Genomic DNA, 18,276 nt, shown 5'->3' with positions numbered 1-18,276 from the left:
ATGTTTTGAGAAATCACTAAACTGTTTTCCAAAGTGGCTGCGTCATTTTACATTCCAACGATCAGTATGTGAGGATTCCAGTGGATTTCTCTACATCTTCACTAACACTTGTTGTTGTCTGTCTTTTTTTTTTTTTGCTGAGGAAGATTCTGCCTGAGCTAATATCTGTTGCCAGTCTTTCACTTTTTGCTTGAGGAAGATTCACCCTGAGCTAACATCTGTGCCAGTCTTTCTCTATTTTGTATGTGGGTCCCTGCCACAGCGTGGCTGCCGACAAGTGGTGTAAGTTCGTGCCTGGGAACCAAACCCAGGCCACTGAAGTAGAGCTCGCCAAACTTAACCACTAGGCCATGGGGCCGGCCCCTGTCTTTTTGATTATAGCCATTCTATTGGGTGTGATGTGGTATCTCATTGTAGTTTTGATTTGTATTTCCGTCATGACTCAGATGTTGAACATCTTTTCATGAGCTTGTTGGCTATTTGTATATCTTCTTTGGAAGTGTCAATTCAGATCTTTGGCGTATTTTTAAATTGGATGTTTTTGTCTTTTGTTATTGAGTTCCATGTTATTTTGATTTATGAATGCTTTTACTTCATTTCTAGAACTCTTAATATGATTTGTTTAAAATTTTTCTTAATAAAGTCCCCCAAACTCCATTTCAGCACTGGCAAATGTTGTTTTGTAATTAACTTACATGTTGGTTATCCTTGCTCAAAAGCGAAATCAAATATCATTAATGGATACAATTTTAATTGGGTATAGAATAATAATTAGTGTAATAAAAGGCTCACCTCTAGGGATTCGTTCATTTTTGTGTTTGTTGTACTTGCTCTCTATCCTAAGGCTTAAATTTAGAGTTCAAAAAAGGAAAGCTCCTGGAAACATTGTCATAATACGTTCACTTTAATGAAATGAGTTGACAGTTACTTTACTTCCTTTATGGAGGACTTCTAAGAAGATAGTGCTTATTACTCTGTTGTGTACATTGGTGTGACAGCCACAAGTGTCTGAAATCAGGACAAATTAACATGTAACCAAATTAGAAATCTCAGCTTTTCGTATTGAAGAAAGTTACAGTTAGCGTATGTTAGTGAGAACTAATAGGAAAAGCTATAGATTTTATTCTTTTGAGAAATATGTGAGCCAATGTTCTGAAAAGCAGCCAGAAATTTTTTCTTCCTGCTCATTTTCTCTTCACTACTTTTTTCTTTTAATCTGTACTGTTGGCAGTCACTAAATCATATCTCTGGTATAGAATTCTCATGTAAAGGTACTTTGCTTAAATATTGTGTTTAAACTTAATGAAGTTAAAATGTCTGTAATAGATCCCAAATCTGTTAGGTGGTTTTGAATTTGGAGCATATTGCCTACCTTTCTTGAACTGTCTTGTTAATAATTTATAATACTATATGATAAACGATATTTAGAATGAAATGATTGTTTTACTAATAATATAGTTTATATAAGGTAGCTCCTTTTTTTTTTTAATCAGAAGCTGATATTAGTTTTTGAATTTTTTGTTTAAGAAATCTATGAACAGATTAGACCTGTCAGTGTTGTTGGAACCACAAGACAACATAATTTCTTTTAGAAAGCATTATCTTTTATTCTCCCTGGATTAAAATTCTGCAAAAGTGAAGTTTTAAGAGAACTGGGAACATAGAATACAAGGAAAACAAAAATTTCTTTTAAAATAAAACCTTTAAATGTGTTGTAAATTAAAATTACCTGAAGCATAACTTTCTAGGATCATGGAGGTGTTGAATCTTAATGCTTAATTTTTCGGCCATGAACAGTAAATTGCTTAGGGTAATTTGACTACCTTCATTTATATTTTGAAGTAGAGTTTGCTGACAGTGGGTGAAAAACCGGACATTTACCCTTGGATGTCGCCAAAAAAGTGGTTTTTAGTTCAAAGAATTCGTTTCTAGTTTGCTTGTTGGTTAATGACTCTTTGCCTTTTACTAATGACTACTGTTTTTTCTTACCTCTCCTTTTTATAATTAGCAAACTGTGTGTGTGTGTGTGTGTGTGTGTATAATTTTAATTTAGAGACGCTTCTCTGAAGGGAGAGAATCCTTAAACCTGTGGGATTGTCTCCCAATAAGTTGTTTTAAGAGTAATTTAGTTTCTTTCCTACTTGCATAAAGCAAAACACAACAAACATAGTAACATTTGGAAAAGATCGTTTCACTTTAGAGGTGAAGACATTTTATTGTTTTTGGTTATAAGCTTCCATCCAGTCCCTTAGCTTATGAATAAGATTTTAACATTTTTAGTAGAAGTTTTCTGAAAATGTAAAATTGACTAGAAAGTTAATATATACCGCCTCATGAATATTTAAAATCTCTCTATGTTACTTTTAGAAGGAAGGAAGTGGGCTGAAGATTGTACAAAAGTAGCAGTTGAAGTGAAGTCCTGATACTGTTGTCTTATGGTGTTAGACATCACTTGAACATAAACTCTTTTTTAACAAGGATGTAATTTGAAATTTAGGTAGTAATCCATAGGTAAACATTGGACCTATGAGTTAGCAGGTCAGTTAACTGCATTTTTGTAGAGTGAGTCATTTCATGTTTTCTGATTTTAAATTTTTACTTGGTTTAAAGCCACAATGAGTTATAATTACACAAAGCAGTATGGAGGACAAATAAACATATAGGCAGAATTGGCAGGGGGGCAAGGGTAAATGACAGAATACAGGGAAAAGACTCAAGACTTAAAGAAATGAAAAGAGAAAAGAAAGGAGGCCGTTTGAAGGATGCCTTATCTAGGCCTTATTTGGTTTGATTTTTAGAGACTACAGGCCTGGATCTACTTTATCTCTGTTTTCATTAAAGCCACATGGAGCATCTTTCTGCAGCAACAATGTTATGTGACAGTAAGTGGTATCAACATATTTATAGTTATTCAGTTAACAGATTTTACTAAATGCCCTCTGGGACCAGGTTCTCTTTCAGACCTGGGGAATATAGGAATGGGAGATGGGGGTGAGGAATGGGCTAAGAAGGCATCTTGGAGAAAGTGAAACAGAAACTGAGATCTGAAGAATGAGTAGAAAATAGCCTTGTAAAGCAGAGAGGGAGGAGCAAGCAGTACAGGTCAGGAGGAGGAGACTGGAGAGTACGGTACAAGGCAAAGGACCTTGTAAGCTATGTCAGGGGACGTGACTTGGTCGTAAATACAAGAGGAAGCTGAATGACATGATCAGAATGGCATTTTGCAAGAATCACTCTGTTAGTGAGGTTGGAAAGTGGCCTGTAGAGGAACAGGACTAGTGGGGATCACCAGTTAAGACATTATTGCACTAATCCTGGTGAAAAATGGGAGTGGGGGATTTGGACTGGGATAGTGGAGGTAGTGCCGGTGGAGATGGAGAGAAAGAAATGGATAGATTCAACAGATATTTAGGAAGCCTAATAGACAAGACATGATGATTAATTGAATGTTGGGATGAGAAAGAAGGAAGATTTTCAGGTTTTTCTAGTTTGGATACTTGGGTGGATGCTGGTATCTAAAATAGAGAAATGGGGGGTTAATAGCAGGGTTTTGTGTGGAGGGGATCATGAGTTCAGTTTTGGACATACTGAGTTGGTATCTGAAAGGACAAACTGATTTTTTTTGTTCTCTCTACACTCACACCAATACTTTTGGAAGCCAAATGTGGAGGTGGGTTCCCCACACAAAGCAATTCTCTAGTTCTCTGCAGATACCAGCTGAGTGTCCTACAATTCAATTCAATTCTGACACTACACACCTGGAGTTAGCATCAGATCCCACAGATTAAGGGCTCAGTCCCACAAGACTGCCCCTCTCACCACTTCAGATATCAGTCACAAGCAGTGAGTCCTCGGGGTACCGACAACTTCTGTCTGACTTGGCAACAAATTGGGGATTCCCATGACCCCATCTTCAGGTTCAATAATTTGCTAGAACGGTTCACAGAACTCAGGGAAACAGGTTTATTTACTAGATTACTGGTTTATTATCAAATGATACAACTCGGGAACAGCCAGATGGAAGAATGTATAGAGCAAGGTATATGGGAAGAGGTGCTGTGTGGCAAGGGATGCTGAGCTTCCATGCCCTCTCTGGGCACTTCAGCACCTCTGTGTTCACCAACCCAGAAGCTCTCTGAACCCTGACATTTAGGGATTTTTGTAGAGGCTTCCTTAAACAGGCATGATTGATTAAATCATTGGATATTAGTGATTACTCAACCTCCAGCCCCTCTCCCCCAAGATTGGGGGTGGAGGCTGTAAGTTCCAACCTTCTAATCAGGAGCTTGGCTCCCCTGGCAACCAGCTCCCCATCCTTCGGAGCTTTCCAAAAGTCGTCTCATTAACTTCAACTCAGGTCTGGTTGAAAGGGGCTTGTTATGAATAACAAAAGACACTCCTTTTACCTTTATCTCCCTTATCACTTAGGAAATTTCATTAGTTTTCGGAGCTCAGTGCCAGGAATGGGAAGAAGACCAAATATATGTTTCTTATTATAGGGGCCGGCCCCATGGCTTAGCGGTTGAGTGCACGCGCTCCGTTGCTGACGGCCGGGGTTCGATCCCGGGCGTGCACCGACGCACCGCTTGTCCGGCCGTGCTGAGGCAGCATCCCACATAAAGCAACTAAAAGGATGTGCAACTATGACATACAACTACCTACTGGGGCTTTGGGGAGAAAAAGGAGGAGGACTGGGCCGGTCTTCCTCAGCAGAAAGAGGAGGATTGGCATGGATGTTAGCTCAGGGCTGATCTTCCTCACAGAAAAAAAAAAAAATATATATATATATGTGTGTGTGTTTCTCATTATAGATCACAATATCACAGTATCAATTAGCTATCTAAGTATGATTATCACAGGTAGTTGGACATAAAAGTTTGGGGACAGAGAAAAGTGGCTTTTTGTTTGTTCATTTTTAGCAGAGAGAGCAAAAGAGAAAGGGCTTTTATAGAGAGGCTGATCAGGGAAAGAAGGCATAATTGATAGAACAAAGTCACTTGTGGACTGACATTCATAAGAGACTGGTATCTCATCTCATTTATTTATCAGAAATACAACTAGTGTATTGGCAGTTGACGTTCACTGCATGCTCCCCCTGTCTGCGCACTGACAAGAGAATCCAAATCACACTCAGAATATCATTGGATTGGTGGTTACCAGAGGGGAAGGGGGGAGGGAGGAGGGTGAAAGGGATAATTCGGTACATGTGTGTGGTGATGGGCTGTAATTAGTATTTTGGTGGTGAACATGATGTAATCTATGCAGAAATAGAAGTACAATGATGTACACCTGAAATTTTTACAATGTCATAAACCAATGTTACTGCAATAAACAAAAAAAAAAAAAAAAAAGAATATCATTGGAGCAAAGCATTCGAAAGGAGGTCAGATGGGCTCAGTGGCTAGGGTCTTATATGATGATTTGTTTTGGTCCTTTTCCCGTAATGCCTATATAAGTCATTTTGAGGAGAGGGGCTCATTTCACTTTAACTTTACTTTCACTTAAAGTAGAATTCTACATACTTGGCATTTTAATAAGGTTCTAAATGAATTTTACCCTTTTTGGAAAGAAGATGTACAGTGATGAGTGTGGTCAACAAAATAATTTTTAAGACTCTTTTATCATTATTTTTGTACCTAAAAGAAAATAGAGTAGGTTTATTCAAATTAGAAGCTTATTGACATTGTTTAAAACTATTTTTTCTTTTTTCTTTTTTTAAAGAAATGGCTGCAAGCAACTGACCTCACTAGAGAAGTATACCAGCATTTAGCCCGCTATGTACCCAAAATCTACTGCAGGAGTCCCAACCCTTGTCCACAGAAAGAAGACATGGTGGCACAGCATGTTTTGTTGGGACCAATGGAATGGTACATTTGTGGTGAAGATTCTGAGTTTGGATTTCCAAAACTTGAACAAGCAAACAAACCTTCTCATCTTTGTGGTCGTGTTTTTAAAGTAGGAGAACCTACATACTCTTGCAGGTAAAGTATTGTAATTTTCTTTCTAAAAGGCTCTTGTTTTTACTTAACACGTTTTTTTCTTGAAATCTTATATTTTTGTTTTAAATTATGAAATATATATATTAAAGTCTACACAGCAAATATATATGGTTTAAAATAATTACAAAACAAACATACATGTTATTATTTTCCAGGTCAAGAAATAGAACATCACCAGCATCCCAGAAACCCACTGTGTGCTTTCTTCCTCCCCCATAATTAACTGCTACCTTGACTCTTGTATTAATCACTTCCTTGCTTTTCTTGATAGTTTTTTAGTTATAGTGATTCTTTTTAACGTTCAGATTATCCCAGATTTACCAGGTGAGAGCCCCATCACACTAGCTTCTTTATCTTTTTCACACGCCTTCGTTAGTTTTTGAGTGCTTTTTGCTTTCTGGCACAAGATGTCCACAGTTCCCTTTGTACTTCTCTGACTGATGCGTGGAATCAGCTATTTCTGCGGGGAGTTTCCTCTTCGTTGGAAATGGTAGTTAGAAATCGTGATCTGGGGGCTATATGTACTATTGCTACTAGCATGACTTTACTTTTTTTAAAAATTTCTTGTTGAGAATTGGATATACAAGGGTAGAAGATGGAGAGGAAAGTGCCCTGTCTCCTTTATGGCTGTCTATTCCTGTTTCTCAGAACTAATCATTGTTAACATTTTCTTCTCTATCGTTCCAAAAATTTTCTATGCCTATATAGGCCCATATATATGGCTATCTTAAACGTACATATGAAAGGGGATACGTTATGTATACTGGGCTAAATTTTCCTTTGTCTGTTTAACAAAATATTGACATCTGCCCATATCAGCTGATATAGCTAGGTAATATTCCATTGTGTGGATGTACTGTTGATAGAGGCATTGTGTAACATTTTTTTCCATAAGACTTTCTCCTGTAAGACTTAAATTTATTATAAGCTTAATTTTGGTTAAGGCCTCTGTTAGAATACCAAGAGAGATCTTTTTATCAAAGACTGTTCGATCTAGTTTTTTGTTTGTCTTTACAAAAACCTCTTTGAGTCCTTTATTGATGTTTAGAGCAATAGATCTAGTTTAACCTCAATGATTTACAGATGAGGAAATCGAGATCCAGTTGTTCTAGTAATGTTCTTTGTAAAAAGGATCCTGTTCCAAAGCATGCTTTTGTATGTCGTGTCTTTTAATCTTCAATCAGGAATGTTTCCTCGGTTTTTCTTTGACTTGCGTGAACTTGACACTTTTGAAGATTACTGGCCAGTTATTTTGTAAACGTCTGTCAATTTGGGTTTGTCTGATACACTTCGTGATTAGAATCAGGTTGCATCTTTCACAGAAATATCACAAAAATCACATATTCTCATTGTACCCTATCCAGTAGCATATGATTTTGATTTGTTCAATAACTGATGATGTGGGACGGCCCCGTGGCTTAGCGGTTAAGTGTGCGCGCTCCGCTGCTTGCGGCCCGGGTTCGGATCCTGAGCGTGCACCTACGCACCGCTTCTCCGGCCATGCTGAGGCCGCGTCCCACATACAGCAACTAGAAGGATGTGCAGCTATGACATACAACTATCTACTGGGGCTTTGGGGGGGAAATAAATAAATAAATAAAATCTTTAAAAAAAAAAATAACTGATGATGTTAACTTTGATCACTTGTTTAAGGGGATGTCTGCAAGACTTCTCCATTGTAAAATCGCTCTTTTTCTCTCTGTAATCAATAAGTATTTTGTGGGGAGGTACTTTGAGACTGTTAAATATCTTGTTTCTTATCAAATGTTCAATTTATTCATTTATTTATATTAGTATGTATTCACGGAGTCCTATTATTCATGCGCTCAAATTGTTGTAGATTTGACCAGTGGAGGCCCTTCAAGCTGTTCTTTTTTATGTCCCCATCATTCTTTGAGCACTTCCTTTTTCTTTCTGACACAAGATGTTTTGGGCACATCTTGGACTTTTCCCTCCCCTAGCCCTGAAATCAACTGTTTCTCCAAGGAGCTTGGTGTCCTTTTTAGTAAAGATTAGTGCTTAGAATTAAGGTAGTAGGTGTCCTTGTTGCTAGGTCACTAATCCCACGCCCTCTCAGTGGATCTGTATTCTCTTATCTCTCTCTTGATTCCTATTGAAAGAGACATCGAAAACTGTGCATTTACAATGATCTCTGTAGTTCCAATCCAACACCACAGGATTCTTTCTCATTTTCTCCCTTCGTATATTTGTAATTCCTTTCTCTGACGGACCTGATTCTCATTATCTTAAAATATTTACTTGTTTGATCATTCCCCTGTATGCAACCATTCTTGTACTGCTGTTGCCACTAACACCCAGCTCTGTGTAATTGCCCTTCTTATCCCATTTGAGCTCCACACTCTGTGTTGGGCCATGATGGCCTTCCTTCCACCCCTTGTTGGGACAGAAGTCTTACTTTAAGATGCACAGTCTTTAATCCAAGTCCTGGCCTGTCTGGTAGCTCAGTTGATATCTGCCTTACCGGAACTCCAGAGTCCTCTAGCACTGCTTGCCACGCTTCAGGTATCTCTGTGGCACTGTCAATTTCATAGCAGCCACTCTCCAGAAAACTTGGAGAGTGTCGCCCTGTGCATGTGCAGCACAACACTCAGCCAAGAACTCATTCACTGGCGACCCTCACATAGACTTCTGCCCCTTCCCAGCCCTTCCCATCCTGCACACAGTCCACCCTTCTGGTGCCCTGACCCACAGCTTCCAGCTGTTTTACCTGCCCCAAACTCTGATCCAAGCTCAGCAGGACCTTCCTGCTCTGCTTAGACCCTACCTGTGGTGCCATAGGTGGGAATTTACCCCCTTGGTGAGAGGCAGGGCCGTCATGGGGCTCACCTCATGAATTTCCCTTCTCTTAGTTATTGCAATCTGGTGCTGCCTGTTCAATGCCTGGAAATAGTTGCCTCATGTATTCATCTGGTTTTATGGTTGTGTACAGTGGGAGGGCTAGTTCAGTACCAGTTATTCTGTCATAACCAGAGTGGGAGTCCCAAAATTTATTTTAACAGTGAAAGTGGCTTATGTTTGTTGAGCACCTTCTAGGCGCCAGACTTAATGCTAAGCTCTTTATATGTAATCATGTTTGATCCTTCTATATAAACCTCTGAGATAATATCTCTGAGGAAACTGAGGCTCAGAGTTGTTAAGTGACTTACCTGCAGTCATAAAAATTGAAACCAGGGTGCTCTGACTCTAAAGTCCCTGTCTTTTTCATTTTACCTTTCTTTGATTCTCAAATATTGGTCTCATGAATTTTTCAGTCATACTCAGTAAAATGAGGAAATAATTGGGAAAAACATACTGACTTTTTCTTGTAGCTAAATTTGTTTAGTTCCTAAATTCTGAGAGCTGTCCCTTGTTGTTAAAATATTAGTATATGAAACAAAGACAATTAGTTAGGTAGTTCTGTTTTGTTTTTTAATGTTCTTAGAAAAAAAAATTAGCAGCCTTTTTTTTTGTTGTTATTCTGCTGGTCCCTGAAACTTGGAAATTTGAGAACTACTACACAGTAGCACTCTGGTTACCAGGCAAAAAATCAAGTTGCGTTGCAATACTGTCTTCTGTACCACAAAGTACTTGCAAAGAATATTAAATAAAAATCATCTTTGGGCTGGAGAAAGAGCTTTTGGTGACTCAGAATTGTGACTTGGCCTGAACCTTTTCTCCCTCAGTATCCCCAGTTAGACTGGTCTATAAGCTACTATTTCCAACTTGCAAATGTTTGGCACATATAATAGTGCCTCATACATATTAGGTGCTCAGCAAGTATTTGTTGAGCAAATGTCTGTTACATTGTTAAGAGTACAGAGGACAGTTTGTAGATGCTATTTTGCTCTTCCTTCTTTAGTTAAATTGCTTGGGTATTCTTATTTGTCGCATATTTCCATACTTGTCCAGTGGCAATATTGTATTTATTGTAAACCAGCTACTTTCTAGGATGTTACTCAAGATTATGTACCGGAAATCCTTCCTATTCTGAATACAACTTCAGATATTCACTCTTGTACCCAACCAGGTAATTAATAGGGCAGCTGGTGCTACAGGTACACAGTACATTAATCTGTCTTATGAACTTATTGCCATCTCATTTTATCTTTGAACCATAGGTAACAGTATTCAGGAATTTTGTTAGTCCCAGGAATCCCATGTGAGTCTGTGTGTGGGTCCCTCCCAGAGGAGAAGAGGTTGGGTGCAAGTTTGAATGCTTTATAGGGAGACCTTGATTAGATTGACAGAGTCTTGGGATCTTCTGTTACTAGAAGAAGAGGAAGTAAGAAGAATCTTGTTTTCAGCAGTGATCGTGGAATAGGCTTTTGGGAGTTTGGAAGAGTGGAGGTGGGATGGCAGGAGGAAGAATATATTTATTTCCTCAATGAAAATGGTGCACTGAAAAGCTATTTGCCTGTATTTGAGGATTAAGTGTGCCTAAAGGATTTGTGTTGAAACCGAGTCAGAGACAATCTCAGTAGATTTTTCCTGTATTACATGTGGTGGAGTTTGAGCTTGGATATGTCAGTCTGGAGTTTCTCTGGGATATAAATTTATTTCACTAGAGTCTGGAGGTATAGGTTAATCCGTTCATACCTATTCTGGATATTCTAACTGAATATTTACAGAATTTATATATTCAGTGAAAAGAAAGACACCATGAGTAGGAGGAAATGCCTCATGGTGTGAGGAGAGAATTTTCATTTTCATGACATCATCTAAAGAGAGTCCCAAGGGACATTTATCAAGGACAGAGAACACAAAGAACCGCCTTACCAACTGCTTTTTAAAAATTGACTTGAAAAAACTAATCTAATAGGCAAAACATGCATTTGGTTATATGTTTCAAAAGTACAAAAGTGTATGGTATCAAAAATACCCTCCCCTCCTCATCCCATAATTTCCCTGTTCCCTTATCCAGAAGTGACCACTGTTATTAGTGTTTTGTGTATTCTTCCGGATATTCTATGCATATGCAGCATTTATACTTTTTTCAGTAAACACTAGCATACCACATAAACTGTTCTCACCTTGCTTCTTTCATTTAAAATTTATCCTTGAGATTGTTATGTAACATTATAGAGAGAGAGAGAACTGACTTTGTCTTATCTTTTTTAATGGCTGATTATTATTCTATTGTGTGAATGTTCTATCCTTTACATACGAGCCTTCTATTCATAGATATTTAGGTTGTTTCTGGTATTATAAATAATACTGCATTTAATGTCTTCATTTGTGTCTTTGTGCACATGTAGAAGTATATCCACAGGATACATTCCTAGAAGTAGAATTTCTGGGTCAAAGGTTGCATGCATTCATTTCCTTTTAGTGACCAGTAGTAAAAACTGTTAGAAAATGAAAAGGAGGTAATGTGCTAGTTGGAGGCAGCGAGGCAGGGTAGGGGAGGAACAATAGAAACTGCTATGGGTATGACTGGAAAGATTGGAAAATCTGTCTTTTACCCAGCCTATGGGGAGAAGAAACGAGAAAGAAGAGGATAGGCTGTGGCAGCCAGAAAGAAGAGGCAGATTGACCACTTCCCTGAACTATGGAAGAAAGAAAGCAGTATCTGGTGACCTGCACTTGGACAGACAAGTAGCCTGAGGTAGGGAAGAGGAATTTAATATATAAAGGGCCCACTAGGGCCCAAGTTTGGGCCAGACTCTTAAAGGATATTTCTCAATTTTGTTGTTACCTGAAGTTGGCCCAACTCCAGATTAAGGTTAAGGGCACAGTCCTCCACAAGACTGTCCAAGATACAGCTGTAAATGTGGGGATCCCTAGAGCCACCCTCAATTCTGATCAGCTGGCTACAAATTTCAGGCATCTCTACAGACTACCTTAGGTTGGATAATTCACTAAAATGACTCACAGACCTCAGGAAAATGCTATGCCTTTGATTACAGTTTTATCAGAGCAAAAGGATGCAAATCAAAACCAGCCAAAGAGAGAGATACATAGGGCAAGATTTCCGAATGCAAGGCTTCTTTTGTCCACAGGGACGTGTTATCCTCCTGGCGCATTAATGCAGTACACACAGAGTGTTGCCAACCAGGGAAGCTCACCCAAGCTTTGGTGTCCAGAGTTTTTATCAGGGTTTCATTATATAGGCATGATTGATTGAATCATTGCCCACATGACACAATATCCAGCCCCACTTCCATTCCCAGAGGTTGGGCTAATTTTATGTGGCTGAAAGCCCCACCCCCCACTGAGTCATCTCATTAGCATAAACTATCACGTGGGGGGGGCAGTATGAATAACAAAGACACTCCTATCACATGGGAAATTCCAAGGATTTGGAGATTACCTCCAAGAACCCCAGGACAAAGGCCAGCCAAATTCTTTTATTACATAGTTGTTGAGAAGGTAAATGAGATTCTTTGTGTGGTGCTTTCTTCAGCACTTGGTATGTAGTAAACTCTTAGTAAGTGGCCATGCTGGTGTCTTGGGGACGTATGTTTCACGTTAAAAGTAGGTGTTCTCGTGAAACCCAGTGCCCTGGTAAAATGACATGGAGTCTAACACTGGGAAGATGAAATATGGTTATTGGAATTCTTGGGGAGTTTCTAAACTAGACCCTTCAAGATAAAGGTAACTTACATCTGTAGAGTAGAGGTTTGCTTTAGCTAGAAGCAAAGCTGTTGAATACCCTTTCATGTGAGTACTCAGGGGTTTGTGAAGGAATTAGCTTAGTGTTTCTGCAGAGAGTTATTTGTTCATAGTTTCTAAAATTATCTCGGTCATAAATTATCTTGCTGAAGCCTCTGTAATGTCAGAAAAAGCTATCTGTGTTTTCAGGGAGTGGGCTAATTTTTATGATATTTATCTGTACTTAGTTCTCTGTTAGGAAAAAGTGTGGTCAAACTTAGCACTTGTTATTGTCTAAATAAAGATGGTTGTTATTAGAGGCAGTAATCTTAGTGTTGATTTTTATTATAACTGTAGATTTTGGCGTTTCGTAACCATTGAGAAAAGCAAAATGGGCCAGCCCAGGGATATAAGCAATTAAGTTTGAGCCTTCTGCTTCGGCAGCCCAGAGTTCAGTTCCTGGGCACGGACCTACTCACTGCTCATCAAACCATACTGAGGCGGTGTCCCACATAGAAGAGCTGTAACTCTACAACTATGTACTGGGGCTTTGGGGAGAAAAAAGAAAAAGAGGAAGATTGGTAACAGATGTTAGCGCAGGGCCAATCTTTCTCAAGAAAAAAAAAAGTAAAAGATTAGTAGAATGTGAAACATACTTTAGTGTATGGTTTACATTTTAATTTAAGTATAACACTTCAGTTAGATGTAGAGAAGTTAGGTTTAGTTCCATTGTTTTCTTTGTATAGTTAAATTGAGAACATTCTTTTTTAACATTTAAAAACTTATTGCTTGAATGTTATAGATAACCAGAAGTTGGGAATTAGGGAGTTATACTGCCATCAATTGGAAATATTCTTTTTTTTTTTTAAAGATTTTATTTATTCATTTTTTCCCCCCAAAGCCCCAGTAGATAGTTGTATGTCATAGGTTCACATCCTTCTAGTTGCTGTACGTGGGACCCGGCCTCGCGTTGGACGGAGAAGTGGTGCCCTGGGGTGTGCCCGGGATCCGAACCCGGGCCGCCAGCATCAGAGCGCGTGCACTTAACCGCCAAGCCACGGAGCCGGCCCAGGAAATATTCTTAGCTTATGTTTCCAGGTAGTACTTTATGATGCGTTATCATAAACTATCAAACGATTTTGCTCAGGTTTAATTGTTTTTTAAACTCTGTCAGTAATGATAGATAAGGTTATGCTAAAAATAACAAATAACCCTGCAATCTCAGAGACTTTAAATACCTAAAATATATTTATTACTCAGACTGTGTGACCATTTCAGATCAGTGGGGTGATGAGTGGAGGGTTCTTCTGCTCTAGGTAGTCATGTCACACCGTGTTATCTCCGTAAACTTAGCACAATGCTTTTAGGGTTCACACAGCAAGAGAAGAGTAGAGCTGGAGGGTCTTGCCCAGCAAATAAATTGCTCTGGCTCAGAAATGATGATCATGCCCCCCACATCCCTTTAGCTAGAACTAGTCAGAAGGTCCGACTGCAAAACAGGGCAGCAAAATGTAATTCTCCTGTGTCTGAAAGAGATGCAAACTCGGATGTGGATGAGCATTAGAAGTCTCTTCAATGATTTCTTAGGGTTTTATGGGTTATTTTTCCTCCCTCACAGAGCGGTTAGGATAAAATGAGGTGTGATGTATATAAAAACACTTAGGGAACTATAAAATATTTATATATGTAAGATTTTTTTAAACTAAATACTTAGCCTTCAGATAAGTTACTGAGCCAGGAGTAATATCCCAAGCAGACGGGTAAACATAGTTTCATTCCTTTTCTGTCTGGAAGTGTAAAGCTCTAATATGGAAGCACCACTTATTTCCAGTAAGAAGAGTTGTTTGTTCAGTTTCTTGCTTTTTAAAAAACTTGAACTCTTTTTAGCAGAGTTCTATTTTAAGACTGTTTCTTTTTAACATGAATAGTCCAGAGATTGAAGTCAATGCTGTGTTAGTTTTAAAATTTTATATATATAAAAATTTTTAAATATTTATTTAAAATATTTAAATAAAATATTAGTTTAACTATGGATGTGCTACATGAATGAAATTATACTATATATGTTGTAATTGTGACTTTTTTTTGTTTAACAGTTTGTCTTGGAGATCTTTCCCTGTCAGTATATATAAATCTATGTCATTCTTTTAACTGCTGTGTTTCCATCGTATAAAGACAGGCCATCGTTTATTTAATTGCCCTATTAATGAAATTAGAAATGGAAAATTTCTAGGGGTTTTTTTCCTATAGCAAACCATGGGGCAAAGAACACCCTGTATGTATTTGTACACGTCTCTGTTTATACATTTCAGTATTTTTCAAAGTAAATACCTCGAAGTAGAAACTCAGTGTTGTCTGTTGTCTTCGTGGCCTTCAATGTGTTGGAATTTCTCTCGTCTATGCTGCCCTCTCTGACCTAGGAAAATGACAGGGAGTGGGTAGTTGATATCTCCTAGATAGTTTGAATTCCTGTAGTTGTCTAAAATAAGTGTTATATTCTTGATTTGGAGATTTGTGATCATTTTTATTTGTTCTGCACCAGTTTGGTGCATCTAGACTTTCTCTAGATGTTAGGAAATAGTAGAACTTTGGATAGACTACTTTGGGGTAATCCTTTCAGGTAAGGAAATTCAGATTTATATTACCAGGGCCGGCCCCATGGCTTAGCGGTTAAGTGCGCGTGCTCCGCTACTGGCGGCCCGGGTTTGGATCTGAGGCGCGCACCGACGCACTGCTTCTCTGGCCATGCTGAGGCCGCGTCCCACAAACAGCAACTAGAAGGATGTGCAACTATGACATACAACTATCTACTGGGCTTTGGGGAGAAAAAGGAGGAGGATTGGCAGTAGATACTAGCTCAGAGCCGGTCTTCGTCAGCAAAAAGAGGGGAATTAGCATGGATGTTAGCTCAGGGCTGATCTTCCTCACAAAATAAAGATTTATATTACCAGAATTTTCCTATTGGTACCCTATTTGAGTGTTTTTTTTTTTTTAAGGGAAAATTTACATATTTCAAAAGGTACAAATCTTGTTTATATACCTTTGACAATAGTTAACCTCATGTAACTCACATCCTGTCAAGATATAGAACATTTCCATCTGAAGAAATTTCCCTGTTAACAGCTCCAGCCCCTGGGTAACCACTATTCTGATATTTTTACATTAGATTAGTTTTGCCTGTTCTAGAACTTCGTGAAAATGAAATCGTACTCTTTTGTGCCTGACTTCTTTTACTTAGCATAATGTCTATCAGATTCATCCATGATGTTATGATTATTAGAAATTGGTTCCATTTTTATTGCTGAGTACTAGTCCATTGTATGAATGTACTGTAATTGCCCATAATCCACTGTCCTGTTGATGAACATTTGGGTTGTTTCCAGTTTGAGACTATTATGAGTAAAGCTTCTGTGACCTTTTTTTTTAAACAAGTCATTCTGTTTTTTCAGTGGAAATTTTAAAAATTTAGGGGAAAGAAAAACGGTAATTTCATAAATCATATCAGCTTATGCCAACATTATTTAAATGCAACATATTAAAGTATTACGCATTATTATTCTGTACTTAACCATACTTCTATGTGTTTAATATACCAAATAACATAAGTCTTGCGCTATTAAAAATCTTCAGCTTTTTATGACACATTTTAGGAATATTCAGACACCCGTTAAGATAGGTCTTTCTAGACTATAATCTAATACAGTGAACACTCTTAGCTGATACAGTAGTTGCTGGCTATGACCAATTGTAAATAAGTCTTTTTCTGGGCATACATTTAATTTTTTTTTTTTTTTTTTGTGAGGAAGATCAGCCCTGTGCTCACATCCATGCTAATCCTCCTCTTTTTGCCGAGGAAGACCAGCCCTGAACTAACATCCACTGCCTAATCCTCCTCCCCTTTTTCCCCCAAAGCCCCCCAGCAGATAGCCGTACATCATAGTTGCACATCCTTCTAGTTGCTGTATGTGGGACAGGGCCTCAGCACGGCCGGAGAAGCGGTGCGTCGGTGCGCGCCCGGGATCCGAACCTGGGCCGCCAGTAGGGGAGCACGCACACTTAACCGCCAAGCCACAGGGCCGGCCCCATACGTTTAATTTTTTATGGATAAATCCACAGAAGTGAAATTGCTGGGTCAAAGAGCAGGTATATGTTGAACTTAATAAGAAACTGTCAAAACTTTTTCCAAAATGGTTTTTCATTCCCACCAGTAATGTATGAAAGTTCCACTTGCTCCATATCCTCACCAGTGTTTGATATTGTCAGTCTTTTTAATTTTAGATATTCTCTGTAATGGTATCTCATTATAGTTTTAATTTTCCCTGATGACTGATGATGTTGGGGTAATTTTACATGTGCTCATTGTTCATTCATCTAACTTCTGAAGTTTTTGTTCAAATCTTTTGTGCATTTTTTATTGGATTGTTTGTCTTTTTATTACTGAGTTTTGGAGCTCTTTATATATTCTGGATACAAGTCCTTTGTCAGACATATTTTGTGAATATTTTCTCCCAGACTGTGACTTGCTTGTATGGTGTTTTGTTTTTTTTTTGTTGTTGTTGTTGTTTTTGCTAAGGAAGATTCACCCTGAGCTAACATCTGGGCCAGTCTTCCTCTATTTTGTTTGTGGGTCACTGCCACAGCATGGCTGCCAATGAGTGGTGTAGGTCCACACACGGGAACTGAACCCAGGCTGCTGAAGCAGAGCATGCCGAACTTAACCACTAGGTCACAGGGCTGTCCCCTGTATGGTATCTTTTGATGACAGAAGTTTTTATTTTGATAAAATTCAACTTACGAATTTTTTTCTTTTATGATGATTGTTTCCTGTGTTTAAGAAATGTTTGCCTTCTCTGAGGTGGCAAAGATATTCTCAGTGTTTTCTTCTATAAACTTTGAAATTTTATATTTTATGTCTGGGTCTGTGATCTGTCTCAAACTAATTTTTTTATGTGGCTTGACGTAGGGGTTGAGCTTCATTTATGTATAACATACGGATATCCAGTTGTTCTAGCACCATTTGTTCCTTTCCCCCATTGAATTGCTTTGGTACCTTATCAAAAACCATTTGACCATGTAAGTGTGGGTCTATTTCAGAACACTCTGTAGTCTATTCCATTCACTGATAAGGCTATTCTTATGTCAATAACCACATTATCTCGATTACTGCAGCTTTTCTAGATGTCGTATTGTAACTGATTTGTAACACAATTAAGTGTTCTGTAAGATTTCCATCTTGAAATTTATTGAGACTTGTTTTATGACTCAGCACCATTGGCAGGCTTGTACCTTCCATATGCACTTGAAAAGATGGATTCTGTAGTTGTTGGATGTAATATTCTATAATGTCATTTAGGACAATTAGGACATGGTAGTTGATAGTGCCATTCAGGTCTTCTATATACTTACTGAGTTTTATGACTAGTTGTTCTATCAGTTACTGAGAAAGGGGCATTAAAATCTTCAAAAGTGACTGTGAATTTGTTTACTTTTCGTTGCATCAGTTTATGTTTCGTGTATCTACAAGCTCTTTTATTAAGCCACATACGTAGTTGTTTATAATTGCTATGACTTCCTGATGTATTGACCCTTTTATCATTATGAAATGTCAGTGTCCTTTATTAATTCTGGTAATATCCCTTGTCTCAAGGTCTCTTTTATCAGATGCTAATACAGCTACTCTTCCTAG

At 38.3% G+C, this 18,276-nt stretch overlaps 1 protein-coding gene across 6 annotated transcripts in view; it reads left to right on the top strand.

The window, feature by feature from the left end:
- The window catches only part of UBR2 (ubiquitin protein ligase E3 component n-recognin 2), a 114,684-nt gene that overhangs the window by 3,462 nt on the left and 92,946 nt on the right, over positions 1-18,276 (top strand). For 5 of the 6 annotated variants that reach the window (XM_058554367.1, XM_058554365.1, XM_058554366.1 and 2 more), the window contains exon 2: positions 5,722-5,981. In XM_058554367.1, coding sequence (XP_058410350.1) covers positions 5,722-5,981 — 260 coding nt within the window. Of the gene's footprint in view, positions 1-5,721; positions 5,982-18,276 lie in introns of those variants that run through there. The other variant, XM_058554368.1, reaches the window with a different exon arrangement.

The sequence above is a fragment of the Diceros bicornis genome, chromosome 14 (genome assembly GCF_020826845.1).
Source record: "Diceros bicornis minor isolate mBicDic1 chromosome 14, mDicBic1.mat.cur, whole genome shotgun sequence".
In the NCBI taxonomy this organism is placed as follows: Eukaryota; Metazoa; Chordata; class Mammalia; order Perissodactyla; family Rhinocerotidae; genus Diceros; species Diceros bicornis.
Note: the sequence above shows the minus strand (reverse complement) of the source record. Positions and strands in the feature narration are given on the sequence as shown.